This window comes from Oncorhynchus mykiss, chromosome 11 (genome assembly GCF_057628025.1).
Source record: "Oncorhynchus mykiss isolate SJ-2025 chromosome 11, ASM5762802v1, whole genome shotgun sequence".
NCBI lineage: Eukaryota > Metazoa > Chordata > Actinopteri > Salmoniformes > Salmonidae > Oncorhynchus > Oncorhynchus mykiss.
Window position 1 is genome coordinate 9,136,375 of NC_143032.1, and position 23,905 is coordinate 9,160,279.

A 23,905-nucleotide genomic window follows, 5' to 3' on the forward strand; every position below is an offset into this window, starting at 1 on the left:
CAACGCCACGAAGCCGCCCTGGTTCAGCAAGAGGCCTTAATGGCTAGACATTCTCATCTTCTGTCGGAGATGCTGACGTCCATAAAGCAGATATCTGATCGACTTACCCCGGCAACAGTTCCCGTCCCAGTACCTCAGATTCACGTACCCATGGCAGTTAATCCCCTGGCTGAACCTCATCTTCCACCTCCCCAACGGTTCTCAGGTGATCCAAGTGCTTGTAAAGGGTTTCTCACCCAATGTTCTCTCTCCTTCGAGCTGCAACCCTCTTCGTTCCCCACCGACCGGTCTAAGATCGCATATATCATCACCCTGCTGTCGGGAAAAGCCCTGGCCTGGGCTACTGCTGTGTGGGATGCCCATAATTCCTGCTGTGCCAGCTACTCTGCCTTTGCTGAGGAATTCAAACGAGTGTTTCAAGGCCCAAGCAGTGGTCCTGACTTAGCCAAACAGCTCCTGACTCTCCACCAAGGTCGGCGCAGCGTGACGGACTATGCCATCCAGTTCCGCACGGTAGCAGCAGCGAGTGGCTGGAACAACGAGGCGCTCACGGTGTGCTTTCTGAAAGGCCTTTCCGACACCATCCAAGATGAACTGGCCACTCGGGAACCACCGGACAATCTCGAGTCCCTGATCAAGTTGGCCTCACGCATTGACCAGCGTCTGAGAGAGAGAGAACTCAACCGTAGACCTCTAGCCCCTATCAGTCCCAGCTCCGAGTCCCCACCTTTATCCTCGCTGGCTCCACCGGAACCCATGCAGATTGGACGTATCTCCCAGGCTGAGAGAGACCGCCGGATGAGGGAGCGACGCTGTCTATATTGTGGCAAACCGGGCCATTTCCGTTCCACGTGTCCCGGGCTCCAGGGAAACGCTCTGTCCCGTACAGACCGGGGGGAACTGTAACGGGAAACATAACCTCCTCCCATCCGTCCAACTCCCGTCTGCTCATTCCAGTCACCCTTTCCTGGGACAACCACAAGCTTCACCTTCAAGCCTTGGTAGACTCTGGAGCCGCAGGTAACTTCATGGATGGTGTCTGGGCGAAGGAGAATGGCGTTCCCTCTGAACCTCTAAGTGACCCCATGAGGGTTACTACATTGGATGGAAGCCCTTTGGGATCTGGACTTGTCACTCATGTCACTACCTCCTTGCGACTTTCAGTTTCACAACACCAGGAATTGATTAACTTTCATTTGATCTCCTGTTCCGAGTTCCCTCTCGTCCTTGGATACCCCTGGCTTCACAGCCATAACCCTCACATCGACTGGTCTGTGGGCACTATCAAGCAGTGGGGTCCTACGTGCCAAGCTACTTGTATTTTCTCGAATTCCCCGAGTTCTACTCCCGAGTCTTTAGAATCCATCGACCTGACCCGAGTTCCCGAGTGTTACCATGACCTCAAACTGGTATTTAGCAAACAGAGGGCCACCATGCTACCACCCCATAGACCTTATGATTGCCCCATCGAACTGTTTCCGGGCACTTGCCCCCCCAGGGGTCGGATCTTTTCCCTATCTCCACCCGAACGAGCTGCTATGGATACCTACATCAAGGACGCTCTGGAAGCAGGCCTCATGCGTCCATCCACCTCCCCGGCGGGAGCAGGGTTTTTCTTTGTGGCCAAGAAAGACGGTGGCTTACGTCCTTGCATCGACTACCGGGGACTCAATGCCATAACCGTCCGTAACCGTTACCCGCTACCCCTTATGGCCACAGCCTTCGAGCTGCTCCAGGAAGCAGTTGTTTTCACTAAGCTTGACCTGCGGAACGCATACCATCTTGTGCGGATCAGACCTGGTGACGAGTGGAAGACCGCTTTCAACACGCCTACTGGTCACTATGAATACTTGGTGATGCCCTTCGGCCTGACCAACGCCCCAGCGGTGTTCCAAGCGCTCATAAACGATGTGCTTAGGGATATGCTTAACATATTTGTGTTCGTTTACTTGGATGACATCCTCATCTTTTCGAGCTCTCTTCAAGAACACACAAAGCATGTCAGACAAGTACTCAAAGGCCTCCTAGACAGCCATCTGTACGTTAAGCCGGAAAAATGTGAATTCCATTCATCCCGAGTACAATTCCTGGGATTTGTAGTGGAACCCGGTCGAGTCCAAATGGACCCCAGGAAGGTAGGGGCGGTAGCGGATTGGCCCACCCCCAAATCTGTTAAGGAAGTTCAGCGTTTCCTGGGCTTCACAAACTTTTACCGCAAGTTCATCAAGAACTTCAGCTTGGTGGCAGCCCCTCTCTCAGATTTAACCAAGGGTGGCAATGCAAGGTTTTTGTGGGGAAGAGAAGCTGAGACGGCCTTCCAAGGACTCAAGCAGCGCGTCCTCTCTGCTCCCATCCTGATACTACCGACTACGGATGAACCGTTTGTGGTGGAGGTAGACGCCTCAGAGGTTGGTGTTGGAGCTGTCCTGTCTCAGAGGGGTGAAGACAAGAAGCTTCATCCGTGCGCTTTCTTCTCACACCGGCTTACCCCGGCTGAGAGGAACTACGATGTGGGGGATCGTGAACTCCTAGCGGTTAAGATGGCATTGAAGGAATGGAGACACTGGCTCGAGGGGGCTTCTCACCCGTTTCAAGTGCTCACGGACCACAAAAATCTGGAATATATCCAGCAGGCGAAGCGGTTGAACTCTAGACAAGCTAGATGGTCTCTTTTCTTCAATCGATTCCAGTTTATCCTCACCTATCGGCTCGGGTCGAAGAATCTCAAACCGGATGCCCTGTCCCGAGTCTACGCTCCTGCCATTCGAGATGACACGGACATGCCTGTCCTTCCTGCTGCTAAGATCGTGGCTCCGATCTCGTGGCAAGTTGAGGATACCGTGAGACGAGCTCAAGCTTTCGAACCGGACCCGAAAGGAGGCCCTGCCAATCGGTTGTTTGTCCCCAAGGCAGTGAGGACTCAGGTCCTTCTGTGGGGGCACTCCTCTCGCCTCACCTGTCATCCGGGTGTAGGTCGCACCTTGGAGTTCATCCAGCGTAAGTTCTGGTGGCCTACCATAATAGAAGACATTGCCACTTTCGTCAATGCCTGCCCTGTGTGCTGCCAGGGCAAATCTTCTCACCTCCGCCTTCGAGTCAAGGACTCCTTCACCCTTTACCTGTTCCCCACAGACCCTGGTCCCATATCTCGTTGGACTTTATTACTGGCCTTCCTCCATCCCATGGCAATACTACTATCCTAGTCATAATCGACAGGTTTTCTAAGGCGGCCAGGTTCGTCCCTCTGACTAAGTTACCTTCTGCCAAGGAAACTGCTGAGTTGGCAGATATGGTTTCTGACAGAGGTCCCCAGTTCGCCTCAAGGTTTTGGAAGGCCTTCTGCCAACTCATGGGGGCTTCTGCCAGTCTATCTTCAGGGTACCATCCGGAGTCCAACGGTCAAACAGAGAGGATGAATCAAGAGCTGGAAACCACCCTCCGATGTATGACTCGTAACAACCCGTCCACATGGTCGTCCTTCATTGTTTGGGCCGAATACGCGCACAACACCTTGCGCTCCTCCTCCACTGGTATGTCCCCGCACGAGTGTCAGTTTGGCTATGCCCCTCCATTGTTCCCGGACCAGGAGGCAGAAGTCAGAGTGCCTTCAGCCTTGAAGTTCGTCAGACGCTGTCGGCTTATGTGGAGGAAGACCCGTCTTAATCTTATGCGTTCCTCACAGAGGTACCAACAACAAGCCAACAGACGTCGCCGTCCCGGGCCTACCCTGCGCCCCGGCCAGAGAGTCTGGCTCTCCACAAGAGACTTACCACTACGGGTGGAGTCTCGCAAGCTGTCCCAAAAATACATCGGTCCCTTTAAGGTTGCCAGGAGAGTTAACCCAGTTTCTTATCGCCTACACACCCAGATCCCTTAAGATTAATCCCACGTTTCACATTTCCTTATTAAAACCTGTTGTTTTTTCTCCCCTTGTCCCGGCAGACAGACCTCCCCCTCCGCCTCGTGTCATTGGAGGCCAGCCGGCTTATACCGTCCATCGGATACTGGATTCCCGCCGGGTGCAGCGGTCCTGGCAGTATCTGGTGGACTGGGAAGGCTACGGTCCCGAGGAGCGCTCCTGGGTTCCTGCCAAAGACATACTGGACCCTGACCTCATTCGTCGGTTCAGGGCCCTCCACCCCGAAAGAGCTGGTAGGAACGTCAGGAGCCGTTCCTAGGGGGGGGGGGATTCTGTCAGGATTTGGCCAGGGTTGTTCCGGTTTTTGGTCACTAGATGCCCCCATTGTGCTTTTTGACCTTTTGTTTTCCCTTGATCCCCATTATTATTTGCACCTGTGCCTCGTTTCCCCTGATTGTATTTAAACCCTTAGTTTTCCTCAGTTCTTTGCTCTGTGTTTGTATGTTAGCACCCAGCCCTAGTATTCTGTGAACGCTTGTTGATCCCGGTGGACTCTCTTGTGGAATTCTGTTTTTGTTCTTGTTTATTTATTTTTGAGTATCTTTTGAGGCTTTTTATGCTATTCCTACCACCTTGTGGATTTACCTTTTTGTCTTGGAGGATTACCTTTGTTATTGTGGAATTCCTTTTGAGGTTGTGGAGTGACATGTTTTCCTGAAGGACTTCTCTTTTTACTTCATTAAATACACCGTCTCAAGTACTGCTGTGTCTGACTCATCTTCTGGGTTCTGCCGACTATTCGTGGCTCAGTAGGTTAAAACCTGTTGATGCCAGGAGTTCCTCTGGAGGAACACCCTCCCCCCGTTCAGCTCAAACGGTGGCGCATGGAACGCAAAAATATTCTTAGAAATATTTAACCTCCACACATTAACAAGTCCAATAGCTCAAATGAAAGGTAAACACCTTGTTCATCTACCCAGCATGTCAGATTTTTAAAATGTTTTACGGCGAAAACACACCACACATTTATATTAGACCACCACCGAAACAAAGACAAGCGGCAGCCATTTTGTCCCAGAAAATATAAAATTATAAAAGCAGGATTAAAAAATAAATCGCTCACTAACCTTTTGAAAATCTTCATCAGATGACAGTGATAGGACATGTTACACAGTACATTTTTTTTTTTTCAATAATATGCCATATATATCCATAAATGTCCATTTACAGTGTACTCATGTTCAGAAATTACTCAAAAATGCCCGCAGGAAATCTAGGTAGCTCGGCAAGATAACGTAAATAGACATCATAAACTTTGGCTAAATATACATGTTCTACATATAGTTAGAAAGATACACTGCTTCTTTATGCAACCGCTGTGTTAGATTTATTTTTAACGTTACAGAAATCGCACACTATTTCATATGCTGAGACAGCGCTCAGTTCCAAGCTACATTTCCACGTAATGTTGGAGTCAACAGAAACACAGATTTAAGCATAAATATTCCCTTACCTTCGATGGTCTTCGTTCAGAATGTTCTGGAAGGGTTCATACTTACCCAATACATCGTTTGGTTTCAAGTCTTGCGTCTTTGTATTAGCTACTGCTAATAACATCAGCTGAAATGCACCCAAAACGTCCTCCGGTCCGGATAAGTTGCGCATCAAAACTTCAAAATTACACATTATATGTCGACTAAACAGGTCAAACTAAGTGCAGAAGCAAGCTTTATGATGTTTTAGACGTGCAAAACAAACTTCAATTCAACCGGGCATCGTTTGCTCTTCCCAGGAGTGCTGGAACAAAGGAATGGCTGTGACCAATTCGCGCCCTAACGCACAGGTTTTTTTATCGCGACACTTACTCCAATCACTCCTATAGGGCCAATTCTCGCGCGATTTGAACGATTGAACGCTCTAAAGAAAGAGGACATCTAGTGGAAGAGATGGAAAGTGTCCCCAGATCCATAAGTGGTCGGGAAGGGTGGGGGCCATGACGTCAAAGTTGCTCCAACTTTCATGGCCACAAAAACTAGTTTGGAAGAATGCATGCCCTGTGAGTTCTGCTATACTTACAGACATAATTCCAACGGTTTTAGAAGCTTTAGAGTGTTTTCTATCCAATAATAATTATTATATGCATATATTAGCAATTTTTGATATTTTTTTTTTCAGTTTACTAGGGGTACCCAATTTCTCCAAAGGGGGCGTAAATCTGCCATGCCCTCAAAAGGTTTTAAGTGACTGTTTCTCACTCCGGAGACCCGGGTTCGTAACCGGGTCCTGACAATCAGGGAATGGACTCTACAAGGTGACGAAGCGTTCCACAGGGATGTTGGCCCATTATGACTCCAATGCTTCCTACAGTTGTGTCAAGTTGGATGGATGTTTTTTGGGTGGTGGACCATTCTTGATACACACCGGAAACTGTTTAGAGTGAGATAAAAAAACAGCAGTATTTCAGTCCCTGAAACCAGTGCACCTGGCACCTACTACCACAACTCATTCAAAGGCACATACATTTTTGTCTTGCCCAAACACCCTCTAAATGGCACACATACACAATCCATGTCTCAATTGTCTCAAGGCTTAAAAATTATTATTTAACCTGTCTCCCCCCCTTCATCTACAATGATTGAAGTGGATTTAACAAGTGACAACAATAAGGGATCATTGAATACACCTGCATTCACCTGGTCAGTCTATGTCATGGAAAAAGCAGTAAGATTGGTTCTGTTTTATCACCTAATACCTACTCATATATCCATTGATAGTGAGTGGTAGCCTGATCTGCATGCAGGCACATTGTTTCATTGTATTTTCATACATTTTATCCACAAAGAGGCAAAGCAGTTTCCACATAACTGAAAAGAGCTTGTCGTCCCTTTTTTGTCAGTCCCCCCATATCCCCATTCCCACCATATAGCAGCATCAGCGTAGTATAATGTCCAATAGTCAATACTTTCTCTCTTCTCTCTCTGAACCATCTGGTCCCTCCACCTCTCAATTCCTGACCTTGTCCTCCAGAGCTTTCAACTCTCCCTCCACCTGTTGGGGGAGGTCGGCTCCCACCTGCTGGGTAAAGTACACCCTCAGCTCCTGGGTATCCTTCTCCCAGAAGACCTTGGGAAGGTCGAAGAGTGATTTGTCCAAATTTAGTTTTTTCGCAAGTTTAGGAGAATTAGGCTGCAGGTTAGGAGAATTAACGTAGCAGGTTATGATAATTAGATCAAGGAACGGAAAAGTGCTAGGATTAGCTCAAAAGCTAAAAGAATTTGACGTCAATTTGACAAAGCTTTATCCCATCTAGACTTGACCGTCATAGAGGGAGTGTAAGGGGTGTGTAACTGGTGGCAGGGAAGTCAGATGCAGGAGAGCAGAACTAGGTAACAGCCGGAGCTGCACCTGGCACCTACTACCTCAACTCATTCAAAGGCACTTGATTGGTTCTGTTTTATCACCTAATACCTACTCATATATCCATTGATAGTGAGTGGTAGCCTGATCTGCATGCAGGCACATCGTTTCATTGTATTTTCATACATTTTATCCACATATAGGCAAAGCAGTTTCCACAAAATTGAAATGAGCTTGTTAGTACTTTTTTGTCAGTACTACCATATACAGTGCCTTGCGAAAGTATTCCGCCCCCTTGAACTTTGCGACCTTTTGCCACATTTCAGGCTTCAAACATAAAGATATAAAACTGTATTTTTTTGTGAAGAATCAACAACAAGTGGGACACAATCATGAAGTGGAACGACATTTATTGGATATTTCAAACTTTTTTAACAAATCAAAAACTGAAAAAATTGGGCGTGCAAAATTATTCGGATAATAAACGTATCAGGTTATGATGATTAGATGAAAGTACGGAAAAGGGTTAGGATTAGGTAAAATGCTAAAAGAATACAACTTCAACTAGACAAAAGCTTTATCTCATCTAGACTTGACCGTCGAAGAGAGGGCCCTTGTCTACCCTGCCGCCCATGCCCTTAAGGTCGCTGGCTCTCTCCTGTTGCACATGGGACACACTCTTTTCACAACACTTCAATAAGAAATTATTTTGGTAGCAGATTAGGAGCAGATTACCGAACGGCCCCAGATAGCATATGATAGCACATGTAGAATTACAGGAAATTAGCTTTAAAACTGAAACCTTTCCTATCGACCTCATGGCAAAATGTGTTGAATATCAGGGAATTAGCTTTAAAACTGCAAATTTTGTCTCAACCTCATTGCAAAATGTGTAGAATAGCATTATCAAATTGCAAATGTTCCTCTCTGCACCATGGCAAAATGTGTCAGGGTCCCAAATGCGGTCATCTGATTGTAGCGTTAAAACGGCAACCTTTTATATCAGCCTCATGGCAAAATGTGAACACAAGCATGAGGTGCTATAAAACAGCAACAATATAAATAATAATTCTCTCTGCACCATGGCAGAACGTGTTGAAATGAAGGAAAGTAAGCTCAGGGTCCCAAATGCCCTCATCCAACCCTGGTTAGGAGAGCATTTTCCCTAAACCTGACTATTTAACCTGACCTTAACCTCAGGCTCTTAACATGCTAAGATAATTATCTTAACCTGCTACATAAATTCTCATAAACTGCTACGAAAAAGTCAATTCCGTATCAAAGTGGAGTGAAAAGAGTGTCTCTGTGGCATCCAGCCCACCAGGCTCCTCTTTGCAAATAGACTTCAAAGAGGAAGTTGGCGTCGGGGAAGTTGAGTGGTGCGTGAGAATCACTCAGATACAATTACAGTTACTCTGTTTCATACCAAGTCTGTTTTTCATGTTCATGTTTAATGTCATTAATTGTTGACCAGTTGAAGAAGGATTTTATTGAAATGGATAACACGATTAAAGACAAACGCACAGCTCTACAAATAGCTGTTAATGATGATGACATATTCAAATGAACTCATGAAAACTAACCAAGCGCACCAGGACAAGTTGTCTTCAGAAATAAAGGAACTTAAAATCAAGAAATTCAACCAATACAAAAAAGACAAGGCCGAGGATAAAGTCTACTTCTGGAGAAACCCTGACAAGGGAGGTCCTGCTCCCTCTCTCCATGGCAGACGCAGGAGGGATGCCGCTTACTTCTATCTACCCCCGTCTGGTCAACGCTCTACAACCAGCGCCTCATCGGCTTCCAGTGGTAGTTTTTTATTCAACCATAGACTGGACAGGCAGAAGGGCGGAGGAGGCCGCAGGCACGCTCATCGACGAGATGTCGCACCCAACGGGGCAAGAAGAAACGACTATCAGAGGCAGAGGAGACCGTTCACACGGTCCTAGAACCCACGAGACTGAGTGTCTTTAATTTATCAAGCAAGATATTGAGCCCTGCCCATGTCTCTTTGCTTAATAAAGGGTTATCTTCTGTGCCTACAACCCAGTGCAACAATTTTGATGTTAAGGTAGACCTGTTTAAGTTTTTTAGAAACATCCGTTTTAGGGAATACTTTAGCTCCCCTAATTCTGACACTTCTATTGAACCAGCAGGTTGCTCTCCTGCACATATTCCGACTCCTTTTAGAAGCAAGAGTTATTTTATACCTCCAGCCAATCGCAATCACTATCGAGACATATTGCAGACTTGTGCAAAAAGATGTTGGACATCTCCTTAAGAATAAACAGGGGTCCCAATCTTTCCATAATTTACCTGAGGATGAAGAACAAGCTTTGCTTGACTTACAAACCGACAAGTCAGTCCTTATTCGTCCTGCTGATAAGGGCGGGTCGGTTGTACTCATGGATAGGACAGTTTATGTACATGTCATAGACAGCTGCTTGACAACACCTTTTACAAGAAACTCAGAAGTGACCCTACTTCCCAATTTCAGAATACTATCTTTACTGTCTTAGATTGGTATTTAAGATCTGGTCAGATAACCAAAAAAGAACATGACTTTTTGGCTATTCAACACCCTAAAATTGCCACTTTCTATACTTTGCCGAAATTACACAAGAATGTTACAAAACCTCCAGGGCGCCCTATTGTAGCGGGCATTGATGCAGTAACGTCCCCTATTGTAGTGGGCATTGATGCAGTAACGGCCCCTCTATCTACTTCTGTTGACTTTTTTATTAGACCACTCGCAGAACAGCTCCCCTCCTTTGTAAAGGACACCAGCAGTATGATCTCTATCATTGAATCTCTTGATCCTCTCCATGAGAATACCTTGTTAGTTACTTTTGATGTTGAGTCGTTATACACAAATATTCCACACGAGGGCGGTATTGAAGCTCTGGAACATTTTCTTCTGCAACGTGACCCTAATGAACTACCTTCCAGTGCATGCATTATAACATTGGCTGAAATAGTACTCACACATAACTATTTCATGTTTCTAAATGATTTCTTTATTCAGACGAAAGGTACTGCTATGGGATCCCCCATGGCTCCTAACTATGCTAATTTGTATGTGGGTTACATGGAGAAACAGTCTATTTTCAATCTTTTCAAAAATGTTTTCTTGCCTCACATCATTATTTGGAAACGGTATATTAATGATATTTTTGTTCTATGGAGGGGTGATGCAAAACAGCTCCAGGCATTCCATGCTTTTCTTAACTCCTGTTCTGATCATTTGAGATTTACTATGCAATCTGATACACGTCAAATCAGTTTCCTTGATCTTCTGATCTTGTGTGAAGATAATGTTCTATACACTGATCTTTACAGGAAGCCTACTGATCGTAACAGTTTGTTGAGAGCTGATAGTTGTCACCCACTTCCCTTGAAAAATAGTTTGCCCTACAGCCAATTCTGTCGAATCAAAAGAATTTGCAAAAAACAATTAGATTTCGACAGAAATATGGCTGAGACGCAAAGAAAGTTCAAGGAGAGGGGCTACAAAAATGATCAGATTAATATTGCCATGGAGAAAATTCAAAACAAAACGAGACATGACCTTTTTCAAGGTCAGTCCCTCAAAAAGATGCATTCTTGTGTTCTAACTGCCCGCTATTCAAAGTGCTCTGAACAAATGAAGGGAATTGTTCACAAACATTGGCACATTCTAAAATCCAATGATAGTCTCGGTAATGTGTTTTCGGACCTTCCCTTGGTCGTATTCTCGTGGGGCAGAAATCTCAGAGACCAATTGGTACACTCTGATTTACCACCCCAAGATATTGCAGAACAACGTCTATTAGCGCCCCTACTGGATTGAAATTACAAATGTAATGGCTGTGCTCAATGCAATGGCACTTGCATAAACGTAGATCCTTCAAACACCCACAAACATGGAAATCGATCCCAATCAAAGGTGTTATTACGTGCTCCACTAAGGCAGTTATTTATCTTATAACTTGTCCTTGTGGTAAAAATGATGTGGGTAAAACAAAGCGCGAATTAAAAGTACGTATCTCAGAGCATCGTAGCACCATTAGGTGTAAATCTTGACTTACCCAGTTGCGGCCCACTTCTTGGAGGAAGGACACTCGATTTCGTCTCTGTGTTATATTGGCATCGAACATGTCACCCTCCCTATGAGAGGGGGTGACCTTGATAATTTTTGTTAAAACGAGAGGCTGCTTGGATCTTTAACTTAAAGACCCCTGCGCCCTTCGGTCTCAACGTAGACTTTGATCTGAAGCCATTCTTGTGATTATTGTGACTGCCATTATAATTGTTTGTAAGCTTGTGTAGTCAAATTAATCTATGATCGTTTGCTATCCATTTGTTGTTTGTATGCTGTTCTTTGTAGGACCTTTTAATATTTGATAATTATCCAATGATATTAGGCCACTCTTGGCCATGATTACAGACACCTGTGTCTTTTGACACTATATAAACGAGTGTTTGTGATTATACCCTGGTGAAGACAGATTTTTGCATCTGAGCTCCTAGAGTGTGCGGCTCTCTTTTATTTTAAAGTTTTTCATATTGAAACATAATGTGACAACCATATGTTTTGTATCAAACTCTAATTTAACTTTTCTTTTTTATATTTGAATAAATTAATCGTGGATTTGGGTTCATAATTTTACTAGATTTTTTAAAATCCCACAGATATTCCCATTCAAGCCTGGGAGATATGGGAGATACAGGAGATACAGGAGATACAGGAGACACAGGAGATACAGGAGATACGGGAGAGGGAGATAAAGGAGATACAGGAGATACAGGAGAGGGAGATACAGGAGATACAGGAGATACGGGAGAGGGAGATACAGGAGATACAGGAGAGGGAGATACAGGAGATACGGGAGACACAGGAGATACAGGAGATACGGGAGAGGGAGATACAGGAGATACGGGAGAGGGAGATACAGGAGATACAGGAGATACGGGAGATACGGGAGATACAGGAGATAAGGGAGATACAGGAGATACGTGACATACAGGAGATACGGGAGATACAGGAGATACGGGAGATACAGGAGATACGGGAGATACGGGAGAGGGAGATACAGGAGATACGGGAGATACGGGAGAGGGAGATACGGGATAGGGAGATACAGGAGATACAGGAGATATGGGAGAGGGAGATACGGGAGATACGGGAGATACGGGAGAGGGAGATACAGGAGATACGGGAGATACGGGAGATACGGGAGAGGGATATGGTTTTGCTGCCAAAAGTTTATTTTAGCAATTTATTGGGGGCAGACTTAGTGATTCAGGGGCCCGTTTCAAAATGCTGCTGACCTGTCCTACCCCGAGAAAGGGACATTAAATACAGTAGTATTCCTTTAAAATGGTTTCTCATACACATATTAGGAAGTACGTCACAGTTGAGATGAGAGATATGCCACATGAATTTCAGCACTTAAGTTAGTCAGACCTCACTATGTGTGTGACAGTTTCTGCTGTAGACAGTTTACGTTACCGTCTAAGGCAAGTATCGACTTCTTCACTATATTTTCTGTTCATTTTAATGTTCAAAATAAATTAAAGGAGATTCATTCTGAGTAATGAGATTCAATATGTTCTGATGTACTGCTGTTCGTTCATGTATTAGCTTTACAACTGAAGGACATCGTGTATTTGATATGGGGATGGTTTAATGTGTTGTGTGAGTTAAGTTACTCCACCAGTAAGTGTATGTTTGTACTGTTTCAGGTGATCAGTAGTGTGTGAGTTCTCACATGGCTTGTTCTGAGAACATGGTTTTTCTCATTGGCCTCTTTATGTCAGGTGAGTCTTCCACACAACAACAACTAGTTATGAATCAGACATAAAGGAATAACCACAAGTCATTATATTTTATGGGATGTGCTATATTCCAGCTTTTTAATTGTGTAGAAAAGTGTACAGTTAATTCCTGATTAGTGTATTTAATAGTCTGGATTTAAACTGCTGTGAAAAAGTTATTGCATATTTTTGATACTGAACATTATCAGATATTCAATCAAAAGCTGATATTAGATAAATGGAAACTGAGTGAACAAATAACACAACATTTACATACTTATTTCATTTATTTCTTAAACAAAGTTATGCAACACCCAATGTCCCTGTTTAAAAAAAGTAATTGCCCCTTTACACTCAATAACTGGTTGTGCCTCCTTCAGCTGAAATGACTCCAGCTTCCTGTAGTTGTTGATCAGTCTCTCATGTTGCTGTGGAGGAATGTTGTCCCACTCTCCCGTGCAGAACTGATTTAACTCAGTGACATTTGTGGGTTTTCAAGCATGAACTGTCAAAATGTCTCATTTGGGATTAGGTCTGGAGATTGAGTAGGCCATTCCAAAACTTTAAAATGTGTTGCTTTTAATCATTTTCATGTAGATTGTGTGTTTTGGAATGGTGGCACAACCAGTTATTGAGAGTAAGGGGGCAATTACTTTTTCACACAGGGGTATTGGGTGTTGCATAACTTGGTTAATGAAAGAAAATAAATAACAAAAAAAAAGTTTATAAACTCAAGTTCCCTTTATCTAATATTAGGTTTTGGTTGAAGATCTGATAACAGTAAAAAAGAAGCAAAAGTAGAGAACCATAAAGGGGGAAATACTTTTTCATGTCCCTGTATGTTCATGTGAAACCGACATCAAACTAATTGTTCATAAGAAGGGCCTGAGATCAAAGTCAATATTAAGACAGTAGGGGTCAATGTTTTATATACCTCCTCTCCTTGGTAGGCCAACATACTCAATGTGTGTATATGCGTGTGTTTTTGAGTGAGGAGATGGGATGGTTAGCTTCAACAAAGTGAGCTGCTACTGGATAGTCAGTGTTATTACACCTGATTGAGCTGCGGTGGTTGTCACACACTGACCTTAGAGAGCTTTTTATGTCTCTATTTTGGTTTTGTCAGGGTGTGATTTGGGTGGGCATTCTATGTTCCTTTCTCTATGTTTTGTATTTCTTTGTTTTGGCCGGGTATGGTTCTCAATCAGGGACAGCTGACTATCATTGTCTCTGATTGGGAACCATACTTAGGTAGCTTTTTCCCACCTATGTTTTGTGGGTAGTTGTTTTCTGTTTAGTGTTTTCTGCACCTGACAGGACTGTTTCAGTTTGCACTTTGGTCTTTTTGTTTCAGTGTTCAGTTAAATAAAGGTCATGAACTCTTACCACGCTGCTCTTTATTCCTCCTCATCAGACGACGACACACGTTACAGTGGTCAGCTATGCATTGTTTTAATTGTCTTTTCGGTTGTCCTACGTAGGCTTTTCCACATGAACATGTGATGAGACAGATTACTCCCTTTATCTTGCAAGAGATGATACCCCTAACAGGGATGTTTCCACCTGTATGTGGGTGTCTGAAGAATGATGTTTTTGTAGTGCTATTGCACTGTGAGCATGAGCCACATTGGTATTTCCAATTTGGATTGTGTGTCAAGACTGTCTGAGTGGGCTTAGGGGGAAGGTCAGATTCACTAAACTATCCTCAATATTGCGACCACACTTATAGAACACCAGTGGGGGATCCTTGAAGATGTTTGCCATTCTATAGTCTGACTGCAGAATATGCCAGTGCTTCTTCAGGAATGCTTTCATTTTCTCTGAACACTTGGTGTACTTAGTGCAAAAGATTTGTTTTTCTTCTTTGGTTTAGTTTTTAGCAATTCTTCTCGTGGTTTTTGAGATATTTTCATCGTTGCAGCATCAATAGTTTTTTCCATGTAGCCTCTGATTTTGAAATTATTTGTCATTTTCTAAGCATTGCTGTCAAAGTCTGACTATTGGACACAGATTTGTTTAACCCTGCATAACTGGCTGTATGGTAGACCATTCCTGAGTGGAAGGGGATGCATACTATCCCCACGTAGCAGGGTATTGAGGTCTGTTGACTTTGTGTACAAGTCTGTATGTTATGCATCATTCTCGTTGATGATCCATAGGTCCAGGTAGTTATTTTTCTCTAATCAGTCTGCATGGTGAATTTAAGATATTCAGAGCTCTCGTTTAGCAGAGTTTGGAATTAATTTAGTTCCTGCTGACTTCCTTCCCAGAGCACAAAGACATCATCTATGTATTTCTTCCATAGGAGGATTTTAGAAAGTAGGGGGTGTCTGTTTTGTGAGTGGTTCCTCAAATTGTTCCACATAGTTTCTCATAGTTGGGGGCAAAGGAAAATAGGAAAAAGGAAAAACTCTGACTCAAAGATGAAGCAGCTATTGGATAATACCAATTTAGTGAGTTTAAAGATGCAATCATTGGCTGGAGAAACGGCAGTGTCTCTCTAATGAAGCAAGTGTTGCAGGTCACAAAATAAAATTTAAAAGTTAGAATCAAGGTGTCTGTAATAGAATATACTAGTCTAAAACAAATATAGACATTAATAAATGCGTTTCTATATCTTCCTACATCTGTTTTACACTGGAGGAGGAGTAACAAGATGGCTGTGCAGTTGCCTCCAAACAGAGGCCCCTGTAAGTCATCTAGGGTTAATACATATCATTGGACTGAATTGAAAAAACATCAGAACCTCCCTGATGTTGTCCTTAATGTTGCAGGTGTTTTGGACTGTTTTGGTCAACGAGATTTGTCAACCAGTTACACTAATAAATAGTGTAAAATATCTTTATCTGCAATGCATTACAGATTTGCCTTCCAGTCCCATCATTACTGTCTCAGGTGAGGTGAAGGAAGGGACCCCTGTCAGTTTGAACTGCTCAGCTGTCGCTCCCTGTCACTTGTACTGCAGTCTACCCAGTAGGGACAAGCAACAAGAGAGCTGAACATAACATGATGCTTAACGTTTCATGTAAGATTTATTAACCGGTTCCTGTAGAATAGATCATTCTATCATGTTTTCACTGATGATTGTAATAGAGTGGTTTTGATGATACTATTCAATATACCATATCCAGATACATTCTAAATGAACCCCTCTCCCCCAGTCTCTCCTAAGGACACCTCGGCCTCCATCAGTCCAGCTGATCCAGTATTAGTGGGCAGCTGTGTTAATCTGACCTGCAGCAGTACAGCCAACCCTCCTGTGACAACCTTCATCTGGTTCCAGATCTGTGGTAATAAACCAATACAGGTAGCATCTGGACAGAGTTACACCCTCAATGTGACTGTTGATGGAGGACTGTACTTCTGTGAAGCAAGTAATAATAATAAATGCATCTCAGTTCAAGAGGCGTCACTACAGTCCCTGGTTTGATTCCAGGCTGTTTCAAGTCCGGCCGTGATCGGGAGTCTCATATGGCGGCGCACAATTGGCCCAGCTTTGGCCGGGGTAGGCAGTCATTGTAAATAATAGTTTGTTCTTAACTTACTTGCCAAGTTAAATAAAGGTTTAATTTAAAATTGGAAGAAAAGAAAATGATAGGCTTAGCCCTATTTGGTGAAAGACCATCTTCTGTATACCATCCCTACCTTGTCACAACACAACAGATTGGCTGAAACGCATTAAGAAGGAAAGAAATTCCACAAATGAACTTTTAACAAGGCACACCTGTTAATTGAAATTCATTCCAGGTGACTACCTCATGAAGCTGGTTGAGAGAATACCAAGAGGATGCAAGGCTGTCATCAAGGCAAAGGGTGGCTAATTTGAAGAATCTCAAATATAACATATATTTTGATTTGTTTAACACTTTTGGTTACTACATGATTCCATATGTGTTATTTCATAATTTTGATTTTTTCACTATTCTACAATGTAGACAATAGTAAAAGAGAGAATCCTTGAGTAGGTGTGTCTAAACTTTTGACTGTATATAATTAGTAGAAAATTATACTTCTTGCTTTTGAAAATGCAAATAATTTTGTTCACTTATAAGGAATAGGAAGTACATCACATGCCATTGTCCAACTTGAATTGCAACACTTCAGTTTGTCAGAACTCACTATGGGTGTGATATCATCTCCTTTTCTGTGATCGCTTTTCAAGATCGTAAGGCAAGTATCGACTTCTTCACTATCTTTTCATTTTAATGTTAAGACTCACTGAACTGTTATGACTGGTAATGATTTGAAATGCTGCTGCTGTTGGTTCATGTTATAGCTTTACAACTGAAAGCCATACACTGCATTCAGAAAGTATTCAGACCCCTTTCCTTTTTCCACATTTTGTTACTTTAGTCTTATTGTAAAATGCATTAAATTATTTTTCCTTATCAATCCACACACAATACCCCATAATGACAAATCATTTCTAAATTTTTTTTTCTTATTATAGGGTATTGTGTGTAGATTGAAGGGCGACAACAATTTCATCCATTTTAAACAACATAACAACGAGGGGAGAAAAGTCAAGAGGTCTGAATCATTTCCGAATGCACTGTACGCATTAAGGTTCAATGTAATACATTTGAGTAATTTAGCAGAGACACTCTTATCCAGAACGACATACAGTTGGTGCATTCATCTTATGATAGTCAGGTGAGACAACCGCATTACATTCATAGTAAGTACACTCAAGCAGGTATCAGCAAAGTCAGAGCTAGTGTGTGTGTGTGTGTGTGGGGGGGGGGGGGGGGGGTGTCAAGTGCGGATGTTAGTTCACAAAAGGCCTTTTGAGGTCAGGCTGTGAAAGGGGGGAGGGGGGGGGGGGGGTGCTGTGGGATTATTTAAAATGCCCTGAAGGGGTAGGGTTTCTGATGTTTTCGCAAGATGGGCAGGTAGCTTCAGGGGGAAGCTGGTTCCAGCATTGGGGTGCCAGGACAGAAAAGAGCTTGGACAGCCTGAGCGGCAGCTGCCCTCCTGTAGGGGTGGGAGAATGGAGTGCTCGGGTGTTGGGTTTGAGCCTGAAGGTAAGGAAGGGCAGTGTGTTGAGTTACTAAATGTGTGTATGTTTGTACTGTTTCAGGTGATCGGTGGTGTGTGAGTTCTCACATGGCTTGTTCTGAGAACATGTTTTTTCTCATTGTCCTCTTTATATCAGGTGAGTCTTACACACAACGATAACTAGTTATGAATCAGACAGAGGAATAAGTACAAGGGATGATGTTTCATACTGTGAGCTGTATTCCCATCTGTCTCAATGTATAGAAAAGCAGAGTTTAATAGTCTGGATTCAAACATTGTGCTCCACATATGTTCATGATCCAGTTTAGGGCATGGAGTCGTGACATAAGGAATCACCTGTACATTGAAATGAGTATATATTTTTTGCTGCAGAGAGAGTGAATGTACTGAAAAGATCATATTACCTCCCTGATGTTGTCCTTCATGTTGCAGGTGTTTTGGTCAGTTTTGGTCAACGAAATTTGATCGCCACAATGCCAGATAGACTGGATGTACTGACGGGCTCCTGTGTGCAAATCCCATGTTCATTTGATATTCCTGACCAACATAAGGATACATTTAACAGCACAATACTAACCTCTGGAGTGTGGATAAAAGGAAACCAATACTTTGGTGAGCGTCCGGACAGAGTGATATTTAACAGTAGTGAGACGGTCAACAGATATCAAGGGACGATAACTGGAAACATGTCCCAGAAGAACTGCACCACAGTCTTCTTCAATGTAACCACCAGTTACTCTGATAAATACTACTTCAGGATTGAGAGTAAACCATTCCGTGGAACAGACACTGAAAAGTCTGTTAATATAGTTGTCAGGGGTAAGAGACAATTTAACTGTTTACCAACTATTTTTCCCAGTTTAGATTCCTTGCATCAAAGATAAGATTAGAACACGTGGACAGTTTAACTATTAGAGTAAAATATATTTATCTACAATGTATTACAGATTTTCCTTCCAGTCCCATCATTACGGTCTCAGGTGAGGTGAAGGAAGGGACCCCTGTCAGCTTGAACTGCTCTGCTGTCGCTCCCTGTCCCGAACACCCCCCTGAGCTGACATGGACTCTCCCAACACAGTTCACAACTGAGAACCAACTGCAGGAGAATCCAGACCAAACCAAATCAGTTCTCTCCACGGTGACCTTCACTCCGTCATATCTTCATCATGAGAAGAACATCACTTGTACCTCAGTCTACCCAGTAGGGACAAGCAACAAGAGAGCTGAACATAACATGATGCTTAACGTTTCATGTAAGATTTAGTCACAGGTTCCTGAAGAATAGATCATTCTATCATGTTTTCACTGATGATTGTAAGAGTGGTTTTGATGAGACTATTCAATATACCATATCCAGATACATTCTAAATGAACCCCTCTCCCTCAGTCTCTCCTAAGGACACCTCGGCCTCCATCAGTCCAGCTGATTCAGTATTAGTGGGCAGCTGTGTCAATCTGACCTGCAGCAGTACAGCCAACCCTCCTGTGACAAACTTCACCTGGTTCCAGATCAGTGAGGGTAAAACAACTCAGGTTGCATCTGGACAGAGTTACACCCTCAATGTGACTGTTGGTGATGGAGGACTGTACTACTGTGAAGCAAGAAATAGTCACGGCTGTGGGAAGTCAAAGAAAGTGCAGCTGGCTATTAAAGGTAGAAGCATTGGCACATTCAATACGACACAACATTAAGAATATTATAGATATAGATAGATGTAGAAGAGATATACTTCCTCATGCTTAGAAGTTAATTGCATTGTGGGAAACACAAATAAGCTTTGTGATTTGCATATATTCAACAGAATCCTGCACTAAAACATGGTTATATTAATAGTATTGCACTTGTAACCTTATTTTGTCCAGCTAATAGACTCACCACCAATGGATCAACATTACAGAGGAAACGTTCAAGTCCTTTTACTGCAGGATTATTTCACTGCAACAATACTGGATAAATTAAGATCTTACATCTGTACATCTACAGTATGTGTATAATTTGTAATATTAGACAATGTGCAAAATGTTTCCTCTTTTTGGAACAGATGGCTATAATGTGTGTTTTATTTACAGGGCATGAAGAGCCTGTTAACCCAAAGGTTTTTGAGATTGTAGGAAAAACCTTGGGGTTGATTTTCCTTTTCAGCCTGATCGTATTCTCTGCATGGTAAAAAGATATTCCCAGCCTCAATTTTTACATATTTATCATGCTGATTGTGCTTTTGTTTTTGAAAACCTAAATGAATGTCAAAATACCTTTATTCTTGTCTTCCAGGAGGAGGAGAACATCTAGACTCCCCAGTGGGTTTGACATGACAGACCGTTCGCAGGGACTGGTGGGAATGGTAGAATAAACCTTTAAAACCCATCTAGAATGTGTGTTTCAGGAAGAATTGAATGAATACTGTGTTGTGTAACCAACTGTAACAATGAAGTCATTATTCTTCTGAAGTGTCGGTCCTGACAACTGTTCCTTTCTCTGTGTTCTCTCCACAGAACTCCCCGGTTGGGACAGTGTGCTCTAACCAGGCCACGGTCGGTAGAGGGAACCAGTAACCACCACTTAACAACCTAGATGGTCTTTAAGCACAAGTCAATAAAAGAGGTCCTTGTTAATTATTTTTCCAATGGGTATTAAGTGTTTTTATGTACAGTATTGTCATTGTGTATCTGTTTCTATTGGTACTTTTGTTACATTTATAATTGTGTGCTCTTTAGTTATCTGCCTGTTTGTAGAATTTGCTGGGATGAAAAGTGTTTAACTGTTACTATAGTGTTGATATGATGATGCAGACTACTCTTTATTTTAGACCATTTATTTTGAGTGTTGAGTTCACAGAGCATCTGTTTAATGGGTTCCAGTATAGAGGAACTGCTGAGTTCAACTAGCTCACTGAAGGCAGTTTAAGACCATATAAAGTCGATGATGACTGAGGAGAGAAGACACAGTTAGTTGGAGAGACAGTGGTCTGATACAAGACAGGAAGTTGGTGCAGTAAGTCGACATGATGGCAGAATGGTGTTAACGTCTACTAGTTACTGTTTATCTTCCTCTTTTGTGCAGTTGCCAGAATAACAATTGTATCTATTTTCAGTTTATATCTATTTAGAAGTTATTGTCAGTTTTTGTGTTGAGTGTTAAATTGAAGAATCAATTGAGACTGAATTTCAGGTTGTTTATTAATTGCCCTGCAATAAAAACCTTTACATTCAATTCCCATGAAATATTTTGGTCTTATTGGTCCAACATTTAACATCTCATTAAAATGGATTCTATTGAGATTTTGTGTCACTGTTCTACACACAATGTGGAATTATGTTTTTAGACATAAAAATGAAAAGCTGAAAGTCAATATGTATTCAACACCTTTTCTATGGCAAGCCTAAATAAGTTCAGGAGTAAAGATTTACTTAACTTGTCACATGAGTTGCATGGATTCACTTTGTGTGCAATACTAGTGTTTAACATGATTTTTAAATGACTACCTCGTCTCTGTACCCCACACATGCAATTATCTGTAAGGTCCCTCAGTCAAGCAGCAACTTTCAAACAGATATAAACAGCTTTTCCATTGCCTCACAAAGAAGGGCACCTGTTGGTAGATGGGTAAAAAGAAAATAAATCTGACATTGAAAACCCCTTTGAGCATGGTGAAGTTATTAATTACGCTTTGGATGGTTTATCAATGCACCCAATCACTACAAAGATATAGGCATCCTTCCTAACTCAGTCGCCGGAGAGGAAAAACACTGCACAGGGATTTCACCCACAGGAGGTTGGTGGCACATTATTTGGGGAGAACGTACTCGTGGTAATGGCTGGAGCAGAACAGGTGGAATGGTACCAAATTCATCCAACATGTTTTCCATGCGTTTGATTCCATTCCATTTGCTCCGTTCCAGATATTATTATGAGTTGTCTTCCCCTCAGCAGCCTCCACTGGTTTCACCATAAGGTCAGTGGTGACTTTAAAACAGTTACATAGTTTAACGGCTGTGATTGGAGAAAACTGAGGATGGATCAACAACATTGTACTTACTCCATAATACTAACCTAAATGACAAAGTGAAAAGAAGGAAACATGTACAGAATTAAAATATTCCTAAACATGAATTATGTTTGCAATAAGGCACTAAAGTAAAACTGCTTAAAAATGAGCAAAGAAATTAATTCTATGTCCTGAATAAAATGTGTATGTTTGTGGCAAATCCAACACAACACATCACTGAGTACCACTCTTCATATTTTCAAGGTGATGGCTGCACCATGTTATGGGCATTCTATTTAATTCAAGCTGTAAAACAACAGAATGTGGAATAAGTCAAGGGGTCCTTTCTGAAGACACTGAGGATACCAAACATTAGGAACACCTTCCTAACTTTGAGTTGAAACCCCTTTTGTCTTCAGAACAGCCACAGTTCATCGGGGAATGGACTCTACCAGGAGGCGAAAGCGTTCCACAGGGATGTTGGCCCATTATGACAGCAATGCTTCCTACAGTTGTGTCAAGTTGGATGGATGTTTTTTGGGTGGTGGACCATTCTTGATACACACCGGGAACTGTTTGGAGTGAGATAAAAAAAAAACAGCAGTATTGCAGTTCCTGAAACCAGTGCGCCTGGCACCTACTACCACACCTCATTCAAAGGCACTTCCATTTTTTGTCTTGCCTAAACACCCTCTAAATGGCACACATACACAACACATTTCTCAATTGTCTCAAGGCTTAAAAATCCTTCTTTAACCTGTCTCCTCCCCTTCGTCTACACTGAAGTGGATTTAACAATTGACTTCAATAAGGGATCATAGCTTTCACTTGGATTCACCTGGTCAGTCTATGTCATGGAAAGAGCTGTACGATTGGTTCTGTTTTATCACCTAATACCTACTCATATATCCATTGATAGTGAGTGGTAGCCTGATCTGCATGCAGGCACATCGTTTCATTGTATTTTCATACATTTTATCCACATATAGGCAAAGCAGTTTCCACAAAATTGAAATGAGCTTGTTAGTACTTTTTTGTCAGTACTACCATATAGCAGCATCAGCGTAGTATAATGTACAATGTCCAATAGTCAATACTTTCTCTCTTCTCTCTCTGAATCAGCTGGTCCCTCCACCTCTCAATTCCTGACCTTGTCCTCCAGAGCCTTCAGCTCTCCCTCCACCTGCTGGGTAAAGTACACCCTCAGCTCCTGGGTCTCCTTCTCCCAGAAGGCCTTGGGCAGGTCGAAGCTGGATTTGTCTCGAAGGGATACAGCTTTTGTTTTCTAGCAAGTTTAGCAGAATTTATGCAGCAGGTTATTAGGATAATTACCGTATCAGGTTATGATGATTAGATGAAGGTACGGAAAAGGGTTAGGATTAGCTAACATGCTAAAAGAACTTCAAGAACTTCAACTTGACAAAAGCTTTCTCATCTAGACTTGACCGTCGAAGAGAGGGCCCATGTCTGCCCTGCCGCCCATGCCCTGCAGGCTCTCTCCTGTTGCACATGGGACACACTCTTTTCACAACACTTCAATAAGAAATTATTTTGGTAGCAGATTAGGAGCAGGGACAGATTACCGAACGGCCCCAGATAGCATATGATAGCACGTGTAGAATTACAGGAAATTAGCTTTAAAACTGAAACCTTTCCTATCGACCTCATGGCAAAAGGTGTTGAATATCAGGGAATTAGCTTTAAAATGGCTAATTTTGTCTCAGCCTCATTGCAAAATGTATAGAACAGCATTATCAAATTGCAAATGTTCCTCTCTGTGTCACGGTTTTCTGTATGTGAAGGAGAGTCGGACCAAAATGCGGCGTGTAGATTGCGATCCATGTTTAATAAACATACGTAAAACACGAATCGACACAAACACTACAAA

At 42.6% G+C, this 23,905-nt stretch overlaps 1 protein-coding gene across 2 annotated transcripts; it reads left to right on the forward strand.

Moving 5' to 3' along the window:
• Positions 1-17,913: 17,913 nt before the first annotated feature.
• Positions 17,914-21,242, forward strand: LOC110535230 (myelin-associated glycoprotein). 2 transcript variants are annotated; one of them, XM_090189304.1, is made up of 7 exons: positions 17,914-18,167; positions 18,464-18,850; positions 18,979-19,284; positions 19,419-19,685; positions 20,102-20,195; positions 20,304-20,373; positions 20,525-21,242. In XM_090189304.1, exons 1-7 carry the CDS (start codon positions 18,119-18,121, stop codon positions 20,582-20,584), a joined length of 1,233 nt encoding a protein of 410 aa, XP_090045430.1. In that variant the 5' UTR covers positions 17,914-18,118; the 3' UTR covers positions 20,585-21,242. The 2 variants fall into 2 exon arrangements, with proteins under 2 accessions (XP_090045430.1, XP_090045432.1); XM_090189306.1 differs by lacking the exons at positions 19,419-19,685; positions 20,102-20,195; positions 20,304-20,373; positions 20,525-21,242 and having other exon boundaries at positions 18,003-18,167; positions 18,979-19,295.
• The last annotated feature ends 2,663 nt before the right edge of the window (positions 21,243-23,905 follow it).